The sequence below is a fragment of the Erythrolamprus reginae genome, unplaced genomic scaffold (assembly GCF_031021105.1).
Source record: "Erythrolamprus reginae isolate rEryReg1 unplaced genomic scaffold, rEryReg1.hap1 H_40, whole genome shotgun sequence".
NCBI classification, from domain to species: domain Eukaryota; kingdom Metazoa; phylum Chordata; class Lepidosauria; order Squamata; family Dipsadidae; genus Erythrolamprus; species Erythrolamprus reginae.
The window spans coordinates 222,421-249,006 of record NW_027248496.1 but is presented as its reverse complement, the minus strand read 5'-3'; the positions used below and the strand labels follow the sequence as shown (position 1 = coordinate 249,006).

Below are 26,586 nucleotides of genomic sequence, written 5' to 3'. Positions count from 1 at the left end.
AAGAGAGATAGAGAGAGAGAGAGAAAGAAAGAGATAGCAAGAGAGAGAGACAGAGAGAGAGAGAAAGAGAGATAGAAAGAGAGATAGCAAGAGAGAGAGAAAGAAAGAAAGAGAGATAGCAAGAGAGACACAGAGAGAAAGAAAGAGATAGCAAGAGAGACAGAGAAAGAAAAGAGACATAGCAAGAGAGACAGAGAGAGCAAGGGAGAGAGAAAGACAGAGGGAGGGAAGGAGGGAGAACGAAAGAGAGCAAAAAAGAGAGGAAGAAAGAAAGGGATGGAGAGAGAGAAAGAAGGGAAGGAAGGAGAAGAGAGAAAGAGGGAGGGAGAAATAGAGCAAAATGGAGGAAGAGTTTTTTTTTTTGTCGAAACTTTTTTTTACCCCCCCCCACCCCCGTTCAGTGTTCCCCAGGATTTTGAAAATATGAATAATGTGCTGCGGCTCAAAAAAGGTTGGGAAACACTGGTCTAATGAATCATTTCATATCTACTTGTACTTATCTTTTCACTGACAAAATAGCAACAGCAATAGACCGCTTCACCATGCTTTACAGCCCTCTAAGCAGTTTACAGAATCAGCCTATTGTCCCCAACAATCTGGGTCCTCATTTTACCCACCTCGGAAGGATGGAAGTCTGAGTCAATCTTGAGCCGATCAGGACTTCAGACGTCAGCAGAGTTAGCCTGTAATACTGTACTTCAACCACTGCACCACCATGGCTCAATCCCCAATAAATGTTTAAAAGAGATTAGATAACCATTTGTCTGAAGTGGTGTAGGATTTCCTGCCTAAGGCAGTTGGACTAGAAGACCTCCAAGATCCCTTCCAACTCTGTTATTCTAGTCTAGTCTAATCTAGTCTAGTTTAGTCTAAATGTCTCTGAAATCCTAGTGCAGTGATTCCCAACCTTGACAACTTTAAGATGGCGGACTTCAAGTCCCAGAATTCTCCAGCCAAGTAATTATGGAAGTTGGAAGTCCATCCATCTCATATAGCTTGAGAAACACTGGCCTAGAGCCTTAGATCGCAGACTGAAAGCAGTTCTAGAAGAAGGAAATTGATAAGGAGCCATGATCCTAATGGTCCTTTTATTTATTCGAAACATATATATGCCTTCACCACCACCACCACCATCTTATCTAAGTAATTCTGGGCTGCTAAAAAGCTCTACAGAAAAACCAAAATCAAATGCCAACATAAAACCTGGGCAAAACAAGAGTTGAGAAAGATCATCCAAAGATAACTCAGGCACCTCTGAGCAACTCACACACCAGCAGGCTCCAAGTCCCAAGGTCTTTCTTCATTGCCCTCCTTCCATTTGTGAAAGCCAATTTTTTTTTCCTATTACTGGTTCTGTGGGCATGGCTTGGTGTATATGGTGAGGCTTGGTGAGCATGGCACGGGAAGGATTCTACAAAATCCCCATTCCATTCCACTTTGGACTCAGCCAATGGTGGTATTTGCCAGTTCTTCAAACTACGCAAAATTTCTGCTACCGGTTCTCCAGAACCTGCTGGATTTCACCCCTGTCTCCTTCCATCTTTGCAGCTGGCCCTCCTGAAAACGAGCCAGTGATCCAGGTTCCGAAGGATGTGTCTCTGAGCAGGCCAATTCGGGATCGTGTGTCTCTCATCCAGCAAATCACCAGTCCCAAAGAGGTATGTAAGCTTTGATCTTTCTTAATACCCTGGAGCTGTACAGGTGAACTTATAACCATTTGTTTAGTGACCAAAATGAGAACAGCAGTGAAAAAAAAAAGGACTTGTGGCCATGGTCAGAATTTGGATCCTTGAAAACTAGTGTGTATTCATGACGGTCCCATGATAGCCCTTTCTGACCTGACAAGCAAAGTTGAGAGGGGAAGACAGATTCACTTAACAGCATGTTGCAGAGATTCACTTGTAAAGATTTGTAAAACAGGGCAAAATTCACTTAACAAGTGTCTCACTTAGCATCATAAATTTCACGCTCAATTGTGGTCATAAGTCAAGGACTCCCTGCACAGAATCCATTCAGCCATTCCAAATAGCAATATCACTTGGACTTATATACCACTTTATAGTGCTTTGGAGCCCTCTCTAAGCAGTTTACAGAGTCAGCCTATTTGCCTCCAACAATCTGGGTTCTAATTTTACCCATCTCGGAAGGCTGGAAATCTGAGTCAATCTTGAGCCAGTGGTGATTTTGAACTGCCAAATTATAGTCAGCCAGCAATCAGCAGAAGTAGCCTGCAGTGCTGCACTCTAACCACTGCACTATCCATCCATCCACCCATCCATCCATCATCTATATCTATCTCTTTATCCCTTTACCTATCAATCCATCCACCTGTCTATCTTCTCTCTCCCTCTACACATAAACAGACCCACATCCACATACATAGACACACGTATGTGCACAGCCTCCATATATATAAGCACAAATATCAAAGTATATGTATTGCGAGTACATGCAATAGATCACTGACAAATGGTTCATCTGACACCACCAGAGCACATCATGCTCTATACTTTGAGCTCCTAGGATAAAAAAAGGTATATACCGTATTTTTCGCTCTATAAGACGCACCTAGATTTTAGAGGAGGAAAATGGAAAAAAAAAATTTTGAGCCAAAAAGGGGAGAGGAAGAGAGGAAGGAGTGAAAGAAGGGAGTGAGGGAGGAAAGAAGGGAGGAAGGAAAAGGAAAGCAAGAAATGGAGGGAGGAAAGGAAGGAAAGAAAGAAAGAAAGAAAGGGGGAAGGGACAGGAACAGAGGAAGGAAGCAAGGAAACTTATGAAAGGGGAGAGTAAGAGAGGAAGGACTGAAGGGAGGGAGGGAGGGAAGAAGGTAGGAAGGAGAAAGAAAAGAAGAAATAGAGGAAGGGAAGGTAAAAGAGAGAAAGAAAAAGAGCAAGAAAGAAAGCAAGAAAGAGAGAAAGAAAGAAAGAAAATGAAAGAGAAATAAAAATAGAGAGGGGGAATGAAAGAAATGGAAGGAGCGAAGGAAGGAGAGAAAGAAAGAGAAAGAAAGAAAGAAAGAGAGAAAAAAGAATGAAAGCAAGAGAGCAAGAGAGAAAAAGAAAGAGAGAAAGACAGAAAGAAAGGCAACTTCAAAGAAAGGCTCACTGAGCATCTCTCACTCTCTCTCTCTTTCTATCCCTCTTTCTTTCTTTCTCTTCCTTTCTCTCTCTCCTCTTCCTTTATCTCCTCTCTCTCCCTCCCTCTCTCTCTCCCCCCTCTCTCCCCCTTTCCCTCTCTCTTTCTCTCTCTCCCTCTCTTGCTATCTCTCCCCCCTCTCCCTCTCTCTTTCTCTCCCCCCTCTCCCCCCTTTCCCTCTCTCTTTCTCCCTCTCCCTCTCTTTCTCCCTCTCCCCCTCTCTCTTTCTCTCTCTCTCCCCCTCTTTCTCTCTTCTCACTTTCTCTCTCTTGTTTTCTTTCTGTCTCTTCTGCTTTCTCTCTCACTCTTTCTCTCTTTTTTTCTTTCTTACGCTCTTTCTCTTGTTCTCTCTCTCTTGCTATCTCTTTCTCCCCCCCTTTCTCTCACTCTCTCTTTCTCACTTTCTCTCTATCTTGCTGTCTGTTGCTCTCACTCTCGTTCTCTCTCCGTTCTTCTCAGCGGTGACGCGTGCACGCCCTGCCCGCCTCACCTTTGCCGAGAGCCCTTTCGTCCCGGGCTCCCAGCAAGGGGGTTGCAGGAGAGGCGGGGCCGGCGAAGGTGATACAGTATTCAATGTCGGGGGCGCTCGGGCAGTTGCGCGCGCTCCCTATCTCCCTGCTAGCCCACTCGGAAATAAGAAAAGCCGGCAAAGGCTTTTCTTATTTTGAATATTCCGAGTGGGCTAGCAGGGAGATAGGGAGCGCGCGCAACTGCCCGTGCGCCCCCGACATTGAAGACCTCCGCTGAGAAAAGCCTTTGCCGGCATTTCCTCTCGGCGTCAAGGAGGGCCGCCCGACCCTCCCCACCTCCTGCAAACGCGGCGGGCGGCGGGGGGAGAGCGAGGAGCCGGTTCTGGTGGGCGCGGGGCTTGGCTGGCTGGCTGGCGGGGGGAGCGCTGCTGGTGGTGCGGAGGGAGACCCTCCTCCGGGAGGGAGGGGGCCAGGCAGCAGCTAGCCAGCCAGCCGGCGGGATGGCGCTTCCGAGTTCGCAGCCCCCCCCCCCCCCCCCTGCCTGCATCTTTGCTCCATAAGACGGGGCTGATTTTTCTTCCTACTTTGGGAGGAAAAAAACTGCGTCTTATGGAGCGAAAAATACGGTAAATCCAAGAAATAATTGCATCATTCTTTTTACCCAAGCTCTGATGGTTCATATCCCTAGCCCATTTCCTGGTCTAGGACAAATTCAGTTTGAGTAAACAGAGCTTAATAGCAATAGAAATAATACTGAGACTTATATACTGCTTCAAAGTGTTTTTACAACCCTCTCTAAGCGGTTTACAGAGTCAGCCTATTGCCCCCAACAATCTGGGTCCCCATTTTACCAACCTCAGAAGGATTGAAGGCTGAGTCAACCTTGAGCGTGTTGAGATTCAAACTGCCAAATTGCAGGCAGCAGAAGTAGCCCAGCAGCACTGCACTCTAACCACTGCGCCACCACGGCTCAAAGCTTAGCTTGCTACTGTCCACTGATGACCCACAGCTCCGTTGCTTCTCCCTGAAGAAAGAATCAGCATACTTGGGGTTCAGCCTGCACTTTTCAAATCTCTTTTTTTAAAAGATGCCTCGCCAGTCTCCCCTTCTTACAAAGCGCATCCCCAAGATTCACCCGTCAAGGTCTGAGCCTGTGTGGCCAGCCTGCATTTTGGACCAGAGTCTGAGAGAAGGGTCACAGGCTAGTGAAGTTTCCCGTTTTCTCCCCTCTTCGATGGACGATGGCAGCATTCATGTTTATGCCCACAAAAAAGGGGACGACACAGTCCATGCAGTTACTATTGATTCTGATGAGGTAAGCCACAACTCCGAGCCCTTCTTCCTTAAGCTTCTCTGTGGACAAATATTCCCCTTTAATGCAGACGTAAGTTTCAGTTTGGATTGGGAAAAGGGGGGCAGAGAGAAAAATCTCCTAGGAATTCTTGCTATGGGTGACATGGAATCAAAACCCAGGATCCAAAGCAAATAATCAAGGCTCCCTCCAGAATATAGTTGGGAGGAATTCCTGCGGACAAAAGGATGTGCTTACATTTCTAGTGGACATTTCAGAAAGGAGGAGAAGTAATAGTCATTTATAAATTACAGAGGATGTGAGCAAAAATATTCATAATTAACAAATCTCAGGTAACCTGCCCGTCCTACTGTTACTAACTTTAAAGAAAGAACTGTTGTCATAATAAAATAAGCATATCAGTTGCCACAGTTATTTATTTAGCGTATAGCAATGGTACAGTTAGCCAGGAGACTACAATATGAATTGTTTAATATTTTGAAATAGCTGTTTCGAATGGCAGCTTCTCTGTTTAACATGACTTAATAAAGAACGTTTTTTACCCAAACGAACTTGTAATATTTTTTTTGCCCTTGCCATCTTCTCTGCCCCCGATCTTTAATGTGTCCATTGCTCCAGAACCGATATAAGCGAACAGCAGGACCAAAAATCATCTCTACCAAGAATTCTGTTCCCTGCACAGTAAGAAGCAATTTTATTCTTTTGCAATATATACTTCTGAGGGCTCTCCTTGTTTGGTGGAATGAGACTCGCTCACCTGTGAGATACAGTCATGTAAGGATTAGGGTTAGAGTAAGGATTACGGTTACAGTTACAGAAGGCTACTTCTGTATATCCACTTCTTTTGCTTTTTCCTTCTTACCATCAGTTCCTTTATGAGATCTACCATATTTTTCAAAGTATAAGATGCACCTTTTCCCTCCCTAAAACAGGCTGAAAATTTGAGTGTGTGTTATACTCCGAATGTAGCTTTTTTTCAAAGCTTCTTTTTCAGCTCTAACTAGGTACTAATGATCTTCCCAGCTCTTACTTTGCAGGCTTTTTTATTGTTACTCTCTCTGAAGAATGTTTTTTCAGCCCTAAGTCTTTGTAAGCTTTTTTTCATTGCTCTACTTGCTCCGAATATGTTTTTTTCTAGTCCTAACAATGTGCTAATGATGTTCCCAGCTCTTACCACCTTGCAATCTCTTTCATTGTTACTCTCTCCGAATAAGGATTTTTTCAAAGCCCTAACCAGGCGATAAAATAATGTGCTGAAGCTGACCAGATTAAGGATACTAGCCAGATGAATACCTGTAGGCAGATCTTTTTTCCAGATCAGAGTGTTGACCTGTTTAGATCATTTGATTTTTAAACATGCTGGCTAGGGCAGGGGTCCCCAAACAAGCGAAGCCCCATCCACAGGATGCAGCCAGCATGCGAATACCCCCTCCCCTTGCCCCGCACTCCGGTCTGTGGAAAAATCTCTCTCAACGAAACTGATCCCCAAATAGTTGCAGGTCACTGGGCTAGGAAATTCTGGGAGCTGAATTCCATGTATCTTAAAGTTGCCAGGGTTCGGGAAGACTGTATTATATATTGTCCAGAGGTTGTCCATCCCTTCTTTAATGAAAAAAGCAGAGCCACACTAGAAATTTATTGTTTGTGTTAATGCAGATGGATGTCTTTCACATTTGATGCTTCCTTACTCAATGTAATTCTGGATTGGTTTTCAGAAGCTACTGCCAGATCCAATTATGAAGCTGAAGAAGATTATTGGGTTTGGGGGATGCAGCACCAAATGGGTCAGTATATCCTTATTTAACCGACATATTTCTCTCCAGCAGAAGGAGTGGTTCAGTGGCCTCGAGATGGAGCTCTCGCTTCACAATCAGGAGGCTCTGAATTTGACCCTGGGTAGAGGCAGATATTTCTCTCTCTGGATACACTGAGGATTCATCTCCTGAGCAAAACTCTGCATTGATGACAGGGAAGGGCATCCGGCCATTAAAATACTTTGCTTGCTCCATTCAGTTGCCCAGACTCCACCCCACAAGGGATGATGGGATTCTTAAAAGATGATGATTTCTCTCCAGCAGGGGAAGAAAAACCATGTGTCCCAGTTTGAGGGCCTTAGATGAAAAAGCAAGATAAAAACACAACATTAGACAAGCAGGAAACGAAGCAAACTGAAACATTATTCTGGGTTGCAAGATCCCTCTAGGTCCGTGATGGCGAACCTGGGGCATGCGTGTCCCAAGGGGCATGCGGAGCCACATGGGAGGGGGGAGGGAAGGGGTGTGGGCATATGCACGCATGCTCACACACACACACACACATCCCTTTTGGCACACAACCCCAAAAAGGTTCACCCTCACTGCGGTCACACTAGAGGTCTTAGAATAGCGTATATACAAGAAGCCCTTGTTTGCAAAATTAATAGTCCGATCCAGGATAAAGCTTACATTATGTTTGCCTAGGTTCGCCTAGTGCACCAGTTGTGGCCCTATTTGGACAGGAAGTCTCTGCATGCCCTCATCACCTCGAGGATCGACTACTGCAACACACTCTACATGGGGCTGCCTCTGAAGAGTGTTCGGAAACTCCAGATCGTGCAGAATGCGACCCCGAGAGCAATCAGGGGCCTCCCTAGATATGCCCAATTGGTTGCCGATTAATTTCCAGTTACAATTCAAAGTGTTGGTAATGACATATAAAGCCCTACATGGCATCGGACCAGAATACCTATGGGACCGCCTTCTGCCGCACGAATCCCAGCGGCCGATTAGGTCCCCCAGAGCCGGCCTTCTCCAGGTCCCGTCGACTAAACAATGTCTTCTGTCGGGACCCAGGGAAAGAGCCTTCCCTGTGGCGGCCCTGGCCCTCTGGAATCAACTCCCCTCAGAGATTCGAACTGCCCCCAACCTCCTCACCTTCCGCAAGACTCTGAAAACCCATCTATGTCACCAGGCATGGCAGGGGCCACGGAGTTAGCCATTCCAGGGGAACGAGGGATCGTTGCTTAATAACGATCCCTTGTTCTGGCTCCGTGAGCCCAATCTTGGGTACTGGTGATGAGTGTAACTCTGGCCCTGGGCTCAGGTTGCTGCTACTCAATGCCAGGTCGGTGGTAAATAAAGCTCTCCTCATCCCGGATTTGATCCTGGATGAGGAGGCCGACCTGGTATGTATTACTGAAACCTGGCTGGGCCCAGAGGGAGGTGTTCCTCTCTCTGAAATTTGCCCAGCCGGGTTTCAGATATGGCATCAACCTCGACCCCAGGGAAGGGGAGGAGGAGTGGCTATTATAGCCAGGGAGAGCCTTTGCCTACGTAGACTCATTGCTCCAGAAATTGCGGGTTGCGAGTCTCTCTTGATGAAGTTGGACTTAGGGGTTCAGGTGGGCTTATTTCTCACGTACCTGCCTCCCAGCTGCGTGTCAAAAGCCCTGCCTGTGCTACTCGAGGAGGTAGCTGGGTTGGCGGTGGAGTTCCCCGGACTTATTGTCCTGGGGGACTTCAACCTGCCGTCACTCGGCGAAACCTCTGGGTTGGCACAGGAGTTCATGGCCACCATGACAGCCATGGACCTGACTCAAGTAGTACAGGGTCCGACTCACGAGGGAGGGCATGCACCTGACATGGTATTCCTTTCCGAGCAATTGAATAATGGTCTGAGACTAAGGGGCTTAGAAACATTGCCTTTGTCATGGTCAGACCATTTTCTACTACGGCTTGACTTCCTGGCTCCAATCCTTCCCCGCAGGGAGGCGGAACCAATTAAGATGTTCCGCCCCAGACGCCTGATGGACCCAGAGGGCTTTCAGACGGTGCTTGGGGTTATTCCAGAGGCACTCGTCCACAGTTCGGCGGAGTCTCTTGCGGAGGCCTGGAACAAGGCTGCAGCGGAGGCTCTTGACCGGATTGCGCCTTTGCAACCTCTCCGTGGCGCTAGACCCCCATGGTTCAATGAGGAGCTCCGGAAGTTGAAACGCAGAAGAGACGTCTAGAGAAGCGATGGAGGAAGAGTAGGTCTGAATCTGATCGAACACTTGTAAGAGCTATTATTAAGACTTAAAAAGTGGCGCTCAAGGCGGCAAGATGCGCGTACCATGCCGCCTTCATTGCATCAGCGGAATCCCGCCCGGCCACTCTGTTTAGGGTGACCCGCTCCCTTCTTAACCAGGGGAGAGTTGGGGAGCCCTTACAGAGCAGTGCCGGGGATTTTAATACGTTTTCGCTGATAAAATCGCTCAGATCCGGGCCGATCTCGACTCCAATTGGAAAACAGAGTCGACTGACAATGAGTCAGTCGAGGTGACTGGGGCACGTACTTGTCCACCTGTCTGGGAAGAGTTTGATCTGGTGACACCTGATGAAGTGGACAAGGCCATTGGATCTGTGAGTTCCGCCACCTGTTTACTGGATCCGTGTCCCTCCTGGTTGGTCTTGGCCAGCATGGAGGTGAAACGGAGCTGGGTCCAGGAGATTACCAACGCTTCCTTGGGGAGGTGAGTTTTTCCAACACTCTATAAAGAGGCGCTCGTGCGCCCCCTCCTCAAGAAGCCTACCCTGGACCCAGCCGTACTTGATAACTATCGTCCAGTCTCCAACCTTCCCTTTATGGGGAAGGTTGTTGAGAAGGTGGTGGCACTCCAGCTCCAACGGTCCTTGGAAGAAGCCGATTATCTAGGTCCCCAGCAGTCGGGTTTCAGGCCCGGTTACAGCACGGAAGCTGCTTTGGTCGTGTTGATGGATGATCTCTGGCGGGCCCGGGACAGGGGTTTATCCTCTGTCCTGGTGCTCCTTGACCTCTCAGCGGCTTTCGATACCATCGACCATGGTATCCTTCTGCACTGTCTGGAGGGGTTGGGGGTGGGAGGCACTGTTCTTCAGTGGTTCTCCTCCTACCACTCAGGTCGGTCGCAGTCGGTGTTAGTGGGGGGTCAGAGGTCGACTCTGAGGTCTCTCACTTGTGGGGTGCCTCAGGGGTCGGTCCTCTCCCCCCTGCTATTTAATATCTACAGGAAACCGCTGGGTGAGATCATCCAAGGGCATGGGGTGAGGTATCATCAGTACGCTGATGATACCCAGCTTTACATCACCCCATGTCCAGTCAACTAAGCAGTGGAAGTGATGTGCCGGTGTCTAGAGGCTGTTGGGGCCTGGATGGGTGTCAACAGACTCAAACTCAACCCGGATAAGACGGAGTGGCTGTGGGTTTTGCCTCCCAAGGACAATTCCATCTGTCCGTCCATCACCCTGGGGGGGGGGAATTATTGACCCCCTCGGAGAGGGTTCACAACTTGGGCATCCTCCTCGATCCACAGCTCACATTAGAGAACCATCTTTCAGCTGTGGCGAGGAGGGCGTTTGCCCAGGTTCGCCTGGTGCACCAGTTGCGGCCCTATCTGGACCGGGACTCATTGCTCACAGTCACTCATGCCCTCATCACCTCGAGGTTCGACTACTGTAATGCTCTCTACATGGGGATACCTTTGAAAAGTGTTCGGAAACTTCAGATCGTGCAGAATGCAGCTGCGAGAGCAGTCATGGGCTTACCTAGGTATGCCCATGTTTCACCATCACTCCGCAGTCTGCATTGGCTGCCGATCAATTTCCGGTCACAATTCAAAGTGTTGGTTATGACCTTTAAAGCCCTTCATGGCACTGGACCAGAATATCTCCGAGACCGCCTTCTGCCGCACGAATCCCAGCGACCAATTAGGTCCCACAGAGTGGGCCTTCTCCGGGTCCCGTCAACTAAACAATGTTGGTTGGCGGGCCCCAGGGGAAGAGCCTTCTCTGTGGCGGCCCCGACTCTCTGGAACCAACTCCCCCCAGAGATTAGAACTGCCCCTACTCTCCTCGCCTTCTGTAAACTCCTTAAAACCCACCTTTGTCGTCAGGCATGGGGGAACTGAAACACCTCCCCCGGGCATGTCTAATTTATGTATGGTATGTTTGTGTGTGTGTATGTTAGTAAATGGGGTTCTTTTTAAATCTTTTTAAATATTTTAAATTTATTTGGATTTGTCATGATTTGTTGTATTTTGCTGTGAGCCGCCCCGAGTCTGCGGAGAGGGGCGGCATACAAATCTAAATAATAAATAAATAAATAAATAAATTGACGTACCCCTTGGCTAGTAAGATTTATGTATAGTTATGAGTGAGTAGTATTGTCTGTTTTTTAATGATAGGAGTTTTTAGCCATAGTTTTAAATTATTGGATTTGTTGTACATTGTTTATTGTTGCTGTGAGCCTCCCCAAGTCTTCGGAGAGGGGTGGCATACAAATCTAATAAATTATTATTATTATTATTATTATTATTATTATTATTATGCCTCAAATTAAACCAAACCTAGTTTGTATGATATAGTCTGGTAACATATGCAATCTTGTTCACTTTGTATTTACTCAAAATGACAAATTAGAGATTGAGGGCACTTGTGTGCCATTTGGGAGACTCAATAGCCCCAGGGCCTCAGAAGGGCCACCTCTGTTGTGAAGGTTGTGATATTTCCTCCTCCTTTTTTTTTTTTTTTTAAACCCAGGCATTGTGGGCTTCCAGCAGTGCTGTAGTGGTGTACCCTTGCCATGCACTGATTGTAGCCATAGCAATTGATTCTGGCAAACAGAAGTTTTTTGCAGGTCACACTGACAAGGTATTTCCTTTTCCTTTTGTCTTACATTTTAACATGAAAGTCATTCCAAATATAGAATTGTCTCTTAACAATTAAAGGATGCATGCTGGAAAATGTCTAGACATGTGTTTCTTAAAATAGAAAACTTTTAATATTTGTAGATTTCAACTCCCAGAATCCCCCAGCCAGCACTGGGAATTCATATTGCTGGTTTTCGGAGTATAAGACACACCTTAGTTTTGGAGGAGGGAAATTGGGGGAGGGGGGAAATCTACCTACCAGGTATTCATCTGGCTAGCATCCTTAGTCTGGTCAGTTTTAGCACATAATTTTATCCCCCAGTTATGGCTGAATAAACCTTTTTCGGAGGGAATAGCAATGAAAACAATCCTGCAGACTTAGGGCTGGAAAATTTTTTGGGAGTAGCAATGAAAAAATCCTGCAAGCCGGGGAGATTGTTAGCAGCTTGTTAGGGCTGGGAAATAATGCTTTGAAAAAGCTACATTTGGAATATAAGACACACCCAAATTTTCAGCCTCTTTTAGTGTGTGGAGAGAGGAAGGTGCGTCTTATACTCTGAAAAATACGGTAGTTACCTGATTTTTTCTATCAATTTTCACACATTTGTCTTGATTTTCAGAATCAAACAGTTGCATCTTCAGGTATTTTTATTGCCGTTCTTTTGTTCTTGCCCTGCATCCCTGAATCCTTTTGATTCGGGTAATACTCTCAAGAGTATGGCCCAACTTCTCCATCCTGCTGGAAACCCTTTGCACAAACAGTGGCTTGATTTTTCATTTTTGTAGGTGGCGGCACTGGCGTTCAACAACAAAAGCACTTTGCTGGCATCCGCACAGATGGGAGAAATGAGCGTGGTGCGTCTCTGGGATTTCCCAAGCGGGAAGTGCCTTTGTGTGTTTAAAACTGGGATCCATTCCATCTCGTGCCTCAGGTAAGTGCCAGACCCCTCGGAAGACGGGTGGGGGGAATGTAAGCTGGAGGGGCTCAAGATCTCCCCCATCGTTGTGTTAAGAGGACTAAGGATACCAAGCGTGGCTTTTCTATCATAGAACAGCCCTCTAATAGATATCAGTTTTATCTGTGTGATGGTCCTTTGGAAGTGTTTGAAAACCAAATACAGTTCTTTGAGAATGAACATTTGCCATTTTTACACTGTTTTTTAAATATATGTTGTCTGTGGAGGTTCTTATTCATCCAGATCATGATTGTCCCAAAGGTGCTCTTATTTTGCCATGTTTCCCTAAAAATAAGAGCCTGTCTTATATTTTTTTAAACTCTTGAAATAAGGGTTTCACCTTATTGCCATGCACTCAAAAGACCATTTGGCTTATTGTCAAGGGAGGTCTTATTTGGGGGGAAGCAGGGTAAAAGCAACTGGACTTTCTGATTTCTTATCTGTTATTAGCTGTCATATTACTCTCTTGTCTATTGTATTTTGTTGCCTTTATTTATTGGAAGATATTTTATTCTGTTTTAGTAGGTTGCTTAAAGCCACTGAAATCTTGAAGGCCTAGCTGCATACATAGTCAGTAAAACAAACAATGAGTGAATGAATAAATGAATGAAATAATGAGTCGTTGAATGAATCAATGAATGAATGAGTGAATGACTTCTAGGTTTGGTAATGAAGAATTAATTTAATGGTCTGCATTAAGTTTCTGTGGAACAGTTCATGAAACTTTCGACAGACCAAATTCTCTGCCTGTCTACATCTCCGTTGTCTATCCTGATAGATGGTGGCTTCTCCAATTCTTAAGCTGTAACAGCCATCAGTAGCGTGTAGGTTATTTTTATTTAACTACAAATGATGGACTTTACCTGCCATCTCCCCCCTCATCCCCCCCCCCCAGTTTTTCATACAGTGGAAATGTTCTTTGTGGCACCGGGAAGGACAAACGCGGGAAGACGGTGAGTAAATTGGCATTTTATTTGTAGAACATATGAAGGTATTGAGGATTTTCCTCATTTTACTGTCTTCTTTTAAAATGTTACCTCAGGGGTCTCCATGGGACATTGATAGCTCCCAGGATCTGCAGAGGTATCTCTAGACTTTCCCAGTTCCCAAACAAAATTGGTGATGGTTGAGGATTTGGAAAACACTGCTGAGTGACGAGAAAGATTCTCTCTGCCAAAGCTGTTGAGAATTTCTTATGATTTGTGCTTTTATTGACTTTATGTACAACTTGCTCATAGTTAACTGGTTTGTGAATTTATTTAACTGTCAGTGTCATCTAAAGTCAAGGCAGATGCACAACTGGTTCTGGAGTGGATGCAGGGAGTCCTGGTAATGTATTCTTCATCCCATCTACTTATTCCCAGAGAGCAAAATGCTAGATTTCTCGTGGTTGAAGATCTCTTCCCAGGCAGAACCTTGATTCCAGTAGGATTTTAAAAAAATATTAAGAGTTGGTTTTCTTTTGGTATTTGCTCTGGACCAGGAGTCCCCAAATATGGCAATTTTAAGACTTGTGCTATGCTAGCTGGAGAAATCTGGGAATTGAAATCCACAAGTCTTAAAGCTGTCAAGTTTGAAGACCTCAGTTCTGGACAGTGGCGGAGCTGTCCAAGTGCTGATATCTTGATACCATCCTTTCATACTGACCTACTTGCTTACTTACTTATGGGGTGACTTACAACATATAAAAGGAAACAGTGAAATACAATAGCTAAATCCAATTAAATTAGGAGCTGGCTTTTTCAGCATGCCTGTATGTTTTTTATATTATTGTTATTATTGATTTTTATTATTAGATTTTAACTGTTTTTATTGTTGTTATTTTATTGTTAGCCGCTCAGAATCCTTTTGGAGTGAATGGCATATAAATACAATTAATTAATTAATTAATTAATTAAAACTAGATAAACTAATTTAAAATCCCAAATTTTATTAAAAAATCATATCCATTCAAACAACAATCACACATAACATTCATCGGCCAGGGGGCTAAGATCTAATCGCCCATAGATAGAGTTGCTCCAAGATACGTTTTTTTAAAAAAATTAGTGTTACCTTGTTTTAAATTGAAGAGAACATTTATAGCTCAGGGTTAAATTGCAGGATCCTTGATGGTCTCTGAACTTTCTTGTTCTCATTACCAGGCTAATGTACTGATGATATTACTTCATCTGAATATAGCTTTCCAGAACGAAGAGAACTATAGGACTCCTATCCCCATCAGAATATTCTAAAATGGCACTACTTTGCAGCTAATTCATTTCTGGTTTTTTCATATCCCAGTGTTCCTTTCATTTTTAGAGTTTAGAGCAGCATTCAAAATATCATTCTCATGTTTCCCCCCAAATAAGACCCTCCTGCCTTATTTATTTATTTTTTGCCATCAAAAAAGGCACCAGGTCTTATTTCGGAGGGATGTTATCCACTGACTCACTTCACTTGCGTGTGTCGTCCCTGGTCTCCTTTTCATAGTCAGACGCCTTCAGGAACTTTTTCTGCAGGCCAGCAAGGATTTTCTGAAGGCCTCTGCAGCGGATAACAGAGCTCTGGATTGATTTGGAGCTCTGTTATTGGCTGCAAAGACCTTTAGAAGCCTTGCCGGCTGCAGAAGAAATGGGCTGGCAAGGCAGGTGTTGGGGTGCGCGAGGCCCGGCTGCAACTGTCCAAAGGTAAGTAGTAGGGCAGCTCCACCCCCCATTCCCATCATAGCTTAATTTTTACCCTTGCACCCTGGGTTGGAAGGAGTCTTAATTAGGGCTTATTTTTTGCAGTGGGGTAGGGCTTATATTGGGCGCAAGCTAGGAGTTACTTTCAGGGTAGGTTGTATTTTTTGGGGAAACACAGTAGGTAATTGTGCAAATTTGTGTTACTTTGAATTTGCCTGTGAAGATCCTGAATCTTCTCTCCATTGACAAACCAGGAAGAACCCAAGTACAGTGGTACCTCAAGATACGAACCCCTCGTCTTACGAACAACTCGTGATACGAACCCGGGGTTCAGAAAAATTTTGCCTCTTCTTACAAACTTTTTTCGAGTTACGAACCGGCGTTCGGAGACTGCTGGGAAGCTGCGCGGCTGTTTTAAAAGATGACAGCCGGGCGGCGGGGCTTCCCAGCAGCCTCCCGAACGCCGGTTCGTAACTCGAAAAAAGTTCGTAAGAAGAGGCAAAAATTTTCTGAACCCCGGGTTCGGTTCGGGAGGTTGCTGGGAAGCCCCCCAGCCCGGCTGTCACCTTTTAAAACAGCCGCGCGGATTCCCAGCGAACGCCGAACGCGGAAGTTCGGGTTTGGCGTTCGGCTTCGGGAAGCTGCTGGGAAGCCGCGCGGCTGTTTTAAAAGGTGACAGCCGGCCTGGGGGGCTTCCCAGCAACCTCCCGAACCCCGAACTTTTGCCGAACTTCCAGGTTCGGGGTTCGGGAGGTTGCTGGGAAGCCCCCAGGCCGGCTGTCACCTTTTAAAATAGCCGCGCGGCTTCCCAGCAGTCGCCGAACGCCGGTTTTTTGCGGGGGGGGGTTTTTGGTTGCACGGATTAATTGACTTTACATTGTTTCCTATGGGAAACAATGTTTCGTCTTACGAACCTTTCGTCTTGCGAACCTCCCCCTGGAACCAATTAGGTTCGTAAGACGAGGTATGACTGTATTGGCTTGTCACCACAGCCAGGCATTTACCCTTTCTTAGACGGACAACTGCAGTCCTTATGGGGAACAGCTGCCCAGAGCATATATGGGAGATCTCATCCCCTACTTATTCAGGGAAGTTCCAAGGAACTGGTTTACTCAGTGGTCCCTTGGTCTTTGCCACAGTAGCTAGCCTTTTGCTGAAATATCTTCAGTCCACCCTTCCTTCCTTGAAAGTTCTCAGCTAAGATATTCCTTCAAAGCTGTTCGTTCTGAGCTTGGTTAAGAAAGAATGAATTTGGGAGTTGTAGAAAGACTTTATTGCTATACAGTATTTGATCAGGCTTCTCCAGTTAAGGAAATATCACTAGCTGTTGTTATCCTCTTGGCAGGTGGTGGTGGTGTGGAACACCATGCAGGTGAATCGTGGAGGAGAGGTGGTCATGCTGGCGAAAGCTCACACAGATGTGGACATTCGAGCCTTCAAGATTGCCTTTTTTGATGATACCAGGTAAAGATCCGCTTGTTTTTCTTGAGGCTAACTGCCATCCTTGGCAAGTAGAGCTTTCAAAAGAGTCTTCGAATCATCTCCTCAGGAAACCAAGTTGGTTAGATACAGGAGTTACAGGCAACAGAAGCCAGTCTGTTATTTACTCTCTGAGCGTTTTCTTATGCACGATGTTGTATCATAGCTGGTGGAACTATTGAAGGAGTCTTTCATCGGAAACTGATCAGCATCAAGATGCTTGGTCCAGAACAGGGAGCAAACCAGAGTGACTCAAGAGGAAAGGGAGGGAAAGTTGTATATCATAACTACTATGCTTATGTGGATTCAGATTGACATCCAAGCTGGAAAGCTTTGCTAGATCAAGTTCCCTCCCTCCCTCCCATTCTTTCTTTTCCTTCCTTCCTTCCTTCCTTCCTCCCTCCCTCCCTCCCTCCCTCCCTCCCTCCCTCCCTCCCGACACGAAGGAATCCTTTCTCATCCTCTACCCTGATTTCTCTCACTACAGGATGGTATCATGTGGCCGGGACAATGTGAGGCTGTGGCGGATCCAAAGTGGGGCTTTGCGCTCCTGCCCTGTGAATCTGGGTGAATATCGTTCTCTTGAGTTCACAGACCTGGCTTTTGAGGTCGGCCACTCCACCCAGCGTGAGCCTGAGGACCGGACGCTGTAAGAAACTGTTTTCCTTTCTTCTTTTCAAAGCTTTAGACAAAGACAGATGTTTTAAGGCAGCTTCTGGCTGTCTTTCTTTAGAAAGCAGATCAACAGGACTGTGATCCTGATATCTTGGCAAGCACATTAAGATTCATTCCTGCCTTTGCTGTAGGCTGTTTTGCACTTTGATTGACATCTTGATTTATGCTGAAAGTAATTCATTTTGGTTGATGGGTGATTCAGCTAATATTTCACTAATGGATTGTTTCACCCCTCAATTTAACTGTTTGGTTGTACATACAGCTTCCATATAAAAAATTCTGCTACTGAAGAGATAAGTGCCAGAATAACAAAAGGGTATGTCTAGTTTGATGAAAAGAAGGACTGGGTGTATGGGAGACACAATAGCAATGTTCCAATATGTCAAGTTGCCACGAAGGAGTCAGGCTATTCTCCAAAGCACCTTAGCGTAGAACAAGAAGCAGTGGATGGAAACTCATCAAGGAGAGAAGCAACCAAGAACTAAGGAGAAATTTCCTGACAGTGAGAACAGTTAATCAGTAGAACAACTTGCCTCCAGAAGTTGGATAGCCATTTGTCTGAGATGCTATAGGGTTTCCTGCCTAAACGGGGTTGGGCCAGAAGACCTCCATGGTCCCTTCCAACTCTGTTATTTTATTCTATTCTGTTCTATTCCAAAAGTAAAGTTAGTTTTACACTTAACTGTTTCAGTAAGAATAATTGTTTCAGCAAGGAAATCTGCACAGGTTTTTTTCCTTTTTTCATCCCCCTGCCTATTTTAGCAAGGAAGTATAGGATCTTACTCCATAACCTAGTTCCATAGGGGTCTTGACCCTAGCTAATAATGACACTAGCTAATAATGCAATGTATTTACGGAAAAATTCTTTTTTCACTGCTGTTATCAGAGTGACTTACTCGTGACACAATAGCCATCAGCCACAAGAGAGAACTGATTTAAGAATTAAAGCAATCCCTCCCTCCCTCCCTTCCTTCCCTAGGTTTGTTTGCAGCAGAAGTGGGCACGTTTTAGAAATTGACTACAAGAATGTCGCTGTCAAAAATGTCCGTCGCCTTCTGCCCTTGGAGACGGGACCCAATTCTCAGCGGGAGAAGCAAGCTTTTAATTCAGGTATGAGCTCGTGCTCATGGGAACTTTCCAGGTGCTCAGTTATCACAGCCATTTCTAACTTAACCCTTTTCTAACCCTAACCCTTCAGAGATTGTGGAGCTTCATCACTGGAAGCTTTCAAGAAGAGACTGGACTGCCCTCTGTCAGAAATGGTGCAGGGTCTCCTGCTTGAGCAGAGGGTTGGACTAGATAACATATAAGGTCCCTTCCAAGTCTGTTAATTTGTATCCGAATCTGTATCTAACTTTGGGAGGCCAGTGAACATGTTAGACTTGTACTCTCATTAAGTCTCTGCCATCTTAATTTACATTTTTTAACGGGCTCTAAGGGTACTTTTCCAAACAAAGCACAATCTTCAGATGCAGCTTTTTAAATGTTGGCCTTCTGTAAAGAACAACAACAAAAAATGAGTAATTTGATTTAGAAGAGCCCAGAAGAACTTCTAAAAATATCTATCTCCAGAGGATAAACAATTTTTGAAGAACAAACTTACACTCAAAGCTGACATTTTCCTTTGCCGAATATTAGCTAACAGATGTAGTCCTCAACTTACAGTCACAATTGAGCTCAGAATTTCTGTTGCTAAGTGAAACAGTTATTAAGTGAGTTTTGCTCCATTTTGCAATCATGAGCCACAGTGGTGCAGTGGTTAGAATGCAGTACTGCTGGGCTACTTCTGCTGCCTGCCGGGTGCCAGCAGTCTGACAGATCGAATCTCACCAGGCTCCAGGTTGACTCAGCCTTCCATCCTTCCGAGGTGAGTAAAATGAGGATCCAGATTGTTGGGGGCAAGAGGCTGACTCTGTAAAATGCTTAGTGGGGGCTGTATAGCACTGTGAAGTAGTATAATAGTGCTCTTGCCATTTCTTGCCAAGGTGGTAAGAGAATCGCTGCAGTTGGAAAGTTAGTATCACGGTTATTACGTAAATCTGACTTCCCCATTGACTTGTCAGAAAGTCCCCAGGACACGGCAACCATAAATGCGAGCCAGTTGCCAAGAGTCTGAATTTTGACCAGGTGACCATGGGTCTTTTGCAAAAGTCATAGGCGTGAAAACCAGCCATAGGTCACTTTTTTCACTGCTGTCGTAAATTTGAATGGTCACTAAACTAATGGTCATAAATCAAGGACTATCTGCATTTTTTAGAATAGAATAGAGTAGAATAGAATTCCAAGTATGATTGGACACCCAATTAATTTGTCTTCAGTGCATAAGCCCTCAGTGTACATAAAAACTATAAGTCAGTGATGGCAACCCCTTTTTTCTTCACGTGCTTAAAGAGCCTGTACGTGCATTGTCATGCTTGCACGAGTGCCCACACCCATAATTCAATGCCTGGGAAGGGCGGAAACAGCTTCCCCTGTCCCCCAGAGGCCCTCTGGTGGGCCCAGTAGGCTCGTGTTTCACCCTTCCTAGGCTCTAAGGCAGAGGTCCCCAAACATGGACACTTGAAGACTTGTGGATTTCAACTCCCAGAATTCTCCAGCCATTCTGGGAGTAGAAATCCACAAGTCTTCAAGTGGCCAAGTTTGGGGACCCCTGCTCTAAGGGCTTCTCTGGAGCCTGGGGAGGGTAAAAACGCCCTCCCCATCCTTCCCAGAGGCTCTCTGGAAGCCGAAAACACCCCTCTCAGAGCCTCTGTACAAGCCAAAAGTCAGCTGGCTGTCACACACATGCACATTGGAGCTGAACTAGGGCAACGGCTCGCGTGCCAGCAGATATGCTCCACATGCCACATGTGGCACCCGTGCCATAGGTTCATCATCACTGCTATAAGCGATCCTGATCATAGTCATGAAGCAAAACCAAGTAAGATCATCAGACCACTCGTGCTCAAGGATGTTATGTTGGAGATACAGAATTTACAACCTTGGCAATGCTATAAATTGGAGGGATCCCCAAAAATAAATCCTATTTTAAACCGGGCTGCATTTTCCTAGTCTCAAATGGCTTCTTAAGTGGGGCAGAAACGTCACCAGTTCTTGGGTCAAAAAGAGAACAGTTGTATCTGGCTGAACCCTGAAGTCTCTTCTTATAGATTTATTGAAGAGAAGGGATTTTGTTTGGGGTAGCTGTAGAATGTTATCTTAAAGGGTCTTAACTAAAAAAGGCTACAGATATCAAGGCTCAATTAGAGATGGGGGAAAGGATTTAAGCACTTAGAGCTCTTGTGTCTTAGAAAATCCTGGAATTTTGGTTTTTTTTCCTCCTCCTCTCCAGGCCCTGGGATATCCCTAAATAGCATCTGCCTCTCTTCAAGTTTTTGTGCCACTGCCTCGGATGATGGCTACCTGCGACTGTGGCCGTTGGACTTCTCAGAAGTCTTTCTGGAGGCAGGTGCATAGAGCTTAAAGATCACAAGCTAGGTAGGTCTTCCGTTCAGGAGATCAACTGGAGAAGCCTTTGGACAGACAAGAAATGACACTGGAGGACATAAGCTTGCTCCTTTGAGAGTGTCTCAAAAGTTGCTTTTTTCAGGAGGCAACTGGACTTTCTGGTTTTTCTTTTTGAAGACGTTTCGCTTCTCATCCAAGAAGCTTCTTCAGCTCTGGCTGGATGGTGGGGAATGGACGGATTTATATTCCTTGCAGACAGCTGGTCATTTGCATCCTTTTGGAGGGTTGTTGAGGCCACTTCGGGGTTTATCTGTGTCCTCAGGGTCACCGGAGTAGTCCTCCTGGCTCCTGTAGTCTGAATTTTTTCCCTGTGGAAATCCATTGCTAACTTCCACACTATTCCAAGGGCGTTCATCCCAAATTGTATAGCTAAAAGGTCTGTAGAGATTCTTAGTCATCCAGGTCGTGGTTGTCCCAAAGGTGCTTTTTTCAAGAGGCAACTGGACTTTCCTTGTTTTTTATTTTGAAGATGTTTCGCTTCTCATCCAAGAAGCTTCTTCAGCTCTGACTGGATGGTGGGGAATGGAAGGATTTGTATTCCTTGCAGACAGCTGGTCATTTGCATCCTTTTGGAGGGTTGTTGAGGCCACTTCGGGGTTTATCTGTGTCCTCAGGGTCACCGGAGTAGTCCTCCTGGCTCCTGTAGTCTGAATTTTTTCCCTGTGGAAATCCATTGCTAACTTCCACACTATTCCAAGGGCGTTCATCCCAAATTGTATAGCTAAAAGGTCTGTAGAGATTCTTAGTCATCCAGGTCGTGGTTGTCCCAAAGGTGCTTTTTTCAAGAGGCAACTGGACTTTCCTTGTTTTTTATTTTGAAGATGTTGGCCACTTGGCGGTTTATCTGTGTCCCCAGGGTCCATCCGAGTAGTCCTCCTGGCTCCTATAGTCTGAATTTTTTTCCCTGTGGAAATCCATTCCTAACTTCCACACCGCTCAAAGGGTCTTCATCCCAAATTGTACAGCTGAAACTCTGAAGAGATTCTCAGTCATCCCAGTCATGGTTGTCCCAAAGGAGCCTTTTCTGGAGGCAACTGGACTTTCCTTGTTCTTCCTTTTGAAGACATTTTGCTTCTCATCCAAAAAACTTCTTCAGTTCTGACAGGATAGTGGGGAATGGACAGATTTATATTCCATGCAGACAGCTGGTATTTGCATCTTTTCGGGAGGGATGCGTCTCCTGAAAAGGCACCTATGAGACAATCATGATCTGGATGACTGAGGATTTTTATAGACTCCTATAGTTTATAATTTTTATAGACCCCTATAGATTATTTGAAGGAGTTTTAATCCATGTCCTTGGATTATTATCATTAAATAGTGGACTTGAAATAGGTCAGTCAGTCTAACCTCCTACTCAGTGCTGGGATCTATATTTAAAGCTTCCTTAGACATTTGTTTAATGCCCACCACTCCCCCAGAACATTGGTTTCACATTTGAACAGCCTGGAACTGTTTCCCAGCATCAGATGAAATCTGCCTTCTCACAATTTAAGCCCATTATTCTGTGTCTTGCAGGATGGGATAAGAGTAAAAGTAGATCTTGTCTTTTCCTGTGCACATCCCGTTTTCCAGAATTTGACATCTCAGTGCTGTTATATCATTCCCCCGTGGCATCTTTTTTCAAGACCCACAACATCCAGTTTCCTTTATGTCTCTCCCTAGAGTAGGATATATACTTCATGAGTTTGATTTCTTTTGAAATATGTCCAAGCCAATGACTTTCATAGTTTGGAAAAGAAAATTTAGTGACTTAAAAACAACCCCACTCTATAGAGAAATCTCCTATCTGGGGATAATTACATATTCTAACAGCAGAGAAAATATTTCACAGGTACCAAATCACTCCCTTAATAGGTTTACTCTTTTTTTGCACAGATTCATAGAGTTCTTTGAGAGCTACTTTGGTGTAATGGTTAAAGCATCAGGCTAGAAACTCAGAAATCATTAGTTTTAGTTCTGGCTTAGGCACAAACCAATTAGGTGTCATGTCCCAAGAAACATGAAAGTCACGTGGAAGTTACCCTATGGTAAGGTGAATGACCAATAAATTTAATAAATAATGAAATAATTTCTGAGCAGTTTCCTTTATTGGTCCTCACCTAAAACAGAAATCTTGCCAAACTAAAGTAACTACTTCAAGTTTCCTCTTTCCTCTATGTATTCAAAATGGACAGTGATTAGTGTATGTGTATAAGTATGTATATATGTATCATATGTATATTTATTTGTTTGTTTGTTTGTTTGTTTGTTCATTCATTCATTCATTCATTTATTGGATTTGTATGCCGCCCCTCTCCGGAGACTCGGAGCGGCTAACAGCAACAATAAAACAGTGTACAATAGTAATCTAATACTAAAAATAATTAAAAACCCTTTAATATAAAAACCAGACATACATATATACATGCCATGCATAGAATTGTAAAGGCCTAGTGTGTTATGAATGGGTATGGGTAGATAAATACTTTGTTTTGAGAGCAGACAACAGAATTTCATTTTTAATGTGGGCCAATGTGCTCACAGTAAAAAATGTCAATAGAATTCTTTATTGGCCAAATGTAATTGGATACACAAGGAATTTGTCTTTCTTGCATCTGTTTTCAGTGTACATAAAAGAAAAAATACATTCATCAAGAATCATGGGGTACAATACTTAATGATTGTCATAGGGTTCAAATAAACAATCAGGAAACAATATTAATAAAAATCGTAAGCATACAAGCAACAAGTTACAGTCCTGCAGTCATAAATGAGAGGAGATGGTGATAGGAACAAAGAGAAGATTAGTAGTTACAGTAATCAGCCTTAGTCAATAGTTTTGACAGTGGTGAAGGAATTATTTGTTTAGCAGAGTGATGGCATTCGGGGGGAAAACTATTGTTGTGTCTAGTTTTGAGGGTAGGAGTGGAAATAATTTATGTCCAGGATGGTGCGTGTGTGTGTCTGTAGATATTTTCAATGCCCTCTTTTTGACTCGTGCAGTATACAGGTCCACAATGGAAGGCAGGTGGGCAGCAATTGTTTTTTCTGCAGCTCTGGTTATTCTCTGAAGTCTGTGTCTGTCTTGTTGGGTTGCAAAATAAATTAATAATAAAGGAGGTCTTGTCCTATCCTGTCCTGTCCTGTCCTACCTTACCTTACCTTATCATCTTATCTCATCCAATCTCATCTTACCTCATCTCATTTTTCTTCTTGGCATTATCATCAAGGAACTCCTGATGTCTCACTGTTCCCTTTTCCCAGTGAATTTAACCATGCCACCTGAATGCAGATTAAGCTGGTATCTTTCTTCCAGAACACAATGATCCAGTGAGCTCGGTTCGAATCAGCCCAGACAATCTGAAGGTCTTGTGCACCACCTCCATCGGGAATGTGGGCTGCCTGGATATCCAATCGAGGAATTACAGCACCATTATGAGATCCCACACAGGCACTGTGTTGGCATTTTCAGTGGACAGTTCCCAGCTGGTGACAGTGTCCGAAGACAATACCATTCGCATCTGGAATATCGAATCTATGCAGCAGGTGATTTCGGAACTTTGTTCAGCAGAACCCACAAACACACACACTTCTTTGTGGCACCTTAAAAGTTAACATTATTGTAAACAATAGATGCTTACATCTTTTTGGAAGTTGTCAAATATCCAATCCATCAATCTGATCTGTATTCTTAAGGTTGAATCCCTGTTAATAGGAAATGTGCAAAGAAAGTGATAGTTTTTAAGAGGCCACAAAACTTTTCATCATTCTTGTTCTTAGTTTGGGGTAAAAGAACCAGAGCTTGAATTTACATAATATGTTGGAATTGGTAAAACAGTTTATAGTTTTTAAATTTTGTTATAGATGTAACAAAAACAACGATAACTCCATGCTATTAAACCATACTTCTCAACAATTAAAAGCAACATCTCTTAGCCACAAGTAGATTTTGTTTTTCTTAACTATTTTCATACAATTTTTACAGCTTTATGAATTCACGGCCTCTGATGAAATTCCGTGCGCTGTGGCTTTTCATCCCTTGCAGCCTATTTTTGCTTGCGGTTTCAACACTGGCGTGGTCAGGACCATCAGCTTGGCTGCCTCAAGACTACTTGAAGAACACAAGTAAAACCTTTGTAGAATTTCATAGTTAAGTTTTGAATATTTTGCACACATGGAAGAAGAGGGGAACAGTGATTTGAAAGGGAATATTTCTTTGAAGGAGAAAAGAAGTGAAATAAATACTGATATTAGCCTGTAATGTGGTAAAGAAAAACAACCAAAACAAATTTACTGATTTAAGAATAATTCAGTAATTAAGCAGTATAGTGGTACCTCTACCAAAAACGCCTCTACTTAATAACTTTTCTAGATAAGAACTGGGTGTTCAAGATTTTTTGCCCTTTTCTTAAGAATCATTTTCTACTTCAGAACCCAAGCCCGGAAAAAGTTCCCAGGAAATTTGAGAGCGGCACGAAGACCCGGCCAGTTTCCTGCCATTCCCCCTTTAATCCCGGCCATCTCGGGCTTTTCTGGGCTGCCAGAGGAGCCTTTCGGTGGCGCTAAGGAGGTTATGGCAATCCAGAGCGAACGGAGCGTTTTCTTTTCTCTGGTCACTTGGAGAGGGAATAAACCACTTTGCTGTGGTGACTCCCTCCTGCTACCTCCCATACATCCGGTGTGAGGTTGCCTCCCGGCGCGTCTGGGCGTGGAAAGGCAAAAGGGGGTGCTTCGCCCCGGCTGGATCAACTCAGCTTCAGCCAAACTGATGAATCACCACAGTGAAGGAAAGGCGGTGGCGACAAAGTGAGCAAGTGAAAGAAGAGGGGAGCCCCTCAGCATGGGAAGGAAGAGGAAGCAGGTAGCAGCAGCAGCAGTAGCCGCCTTTCGGTCAAAGGATGGAGGTTCCCCCCTCTCGCCCGCCTGGGTTTCTCTCTCTGGCGCAGTGTATGGAAGGCAGCCTCACGCTGGGTGTATGCTCCTCGCCACCTCAGAGTCTCTCTTTTTTTTTTTAAGCCTTAAAGTTTTGAATTTTTTTGATTCCTCTCACCTCACCTTCCTTTAGTAGCGACTGTCCTCCTCCTCCTCTTCCTCCTTCTCCTCCCACCCAAATTCTGAACTTTTATTTCTTTCCTAATGGGTTTGCATGCATTATTTGCTTTTACATTGATTCTATGGGAAAAATTGCTTCTACTTACAAACTTTTCTACTTAAGAACCTGGTTCCGGAACGAATTTAATTCTTAAGTAGAAGTACCACTGTATTTGTAACAGTACGTCGAATGTTAATAACAGGTCATCATTAGTGACTTCAATTTGGTCATTAACAAAGTGGTTGCTACGTGAAACTGCAATCATGCTTACAATCTCATTTCAGCTTTCACTTGTTTACAGACCTGTGAAGATTGTAAATATGAGGAGTGGTTGTAAAATTACTTCTTTAATCCCTGTCGTAACTTGGAACAATCACTAAATGAGGACTACTTGTATCACAACATTTCTGTTTCTGATTTATCTATTTATATAAAACATTCAACTCAATTCAGATAACGAGGCGGGGCAACATCCCAAATCATTATACAAAAAAGAAAAGAGAAAAATAGCACACGCCACTAGATCAAACTAAAATAATTATACAGTGATTAAAATTAAAGTATACTATATGTCAACAATGAGGGAGGACGTTACTCATCCTGACTCAAATGCCTGGAGAAAGAGACACATTTTTGTTGCCTTTCCAATGGCAGATGCTCTCTTTTTTA

General features: G+C 44.4%; 1 protein-coding gene across 5 annotated transcripts in view; it reads left to right on the top strand.

Moving 5' to 3' along the window:
- LOC139155661 (WD repeat-containing protein 90-like) overlaps window positions 1-26,586 on the top strand; it is an 82,305-nt gene that overhangs the window by 10,884 nt on the left and 44,835 nt on the right. For 3 of the 5 annotated variants that reach the window (XM_070730895.1, XM_070730893.1, XM_070730892.1), the window contains exons 8-20: window positions 1,549-1,658; window positions 4,693-4,920; window positions 5,536-5,598; window positions 6,633-6,701; window positions 11,451-11,561; window positions 12,347-12,492; window positions 13,412-13,469; window positions 16,528-16,646; window positions 17,149-17,310; window positions 18,316-18,446; window positions 20,668-20,784; window positions 24,142-24,371; window positions 24,811-24,950. In XM_070730895.1, the coding sequence (XP_070586996.1) occupies window positions 1,549-1,658; window positions 4,693-4,920; window positions 5,536-5,598; window positions 6,633-6,701; window positions 11,451-11,561; window positions 12,347-12,492; window positions 13,412-13,469; window positions 16,528-16,646; window positions 17,149-17,310; window positions 18,316-18,446; window positions 20,668-20,784; window positions 24,142-24,371; window positions 24,811-24,950 (1,684 nt within the window). The remainder of the gene's footprint in view (window positions 1-1,548; window positions 1,659-4,692; window positions 4,921-5,535; window positions 5,599-6,632; window positions 6,702-11,450; window positions 11,562-12,346; window positions 12,493-13,411; window positions 13,470-16,527; window positions 16,647-17,148; window positions 17,311-18,315; window positions 18,447-20,667; window positions 20,785-24,141; window positions 24,372-24,810; window positions 24,951-26,586) is intronic. The other 2 variants (XM_070730894.1, XM_070730897.1) reach the window with 1 other exon arrangement.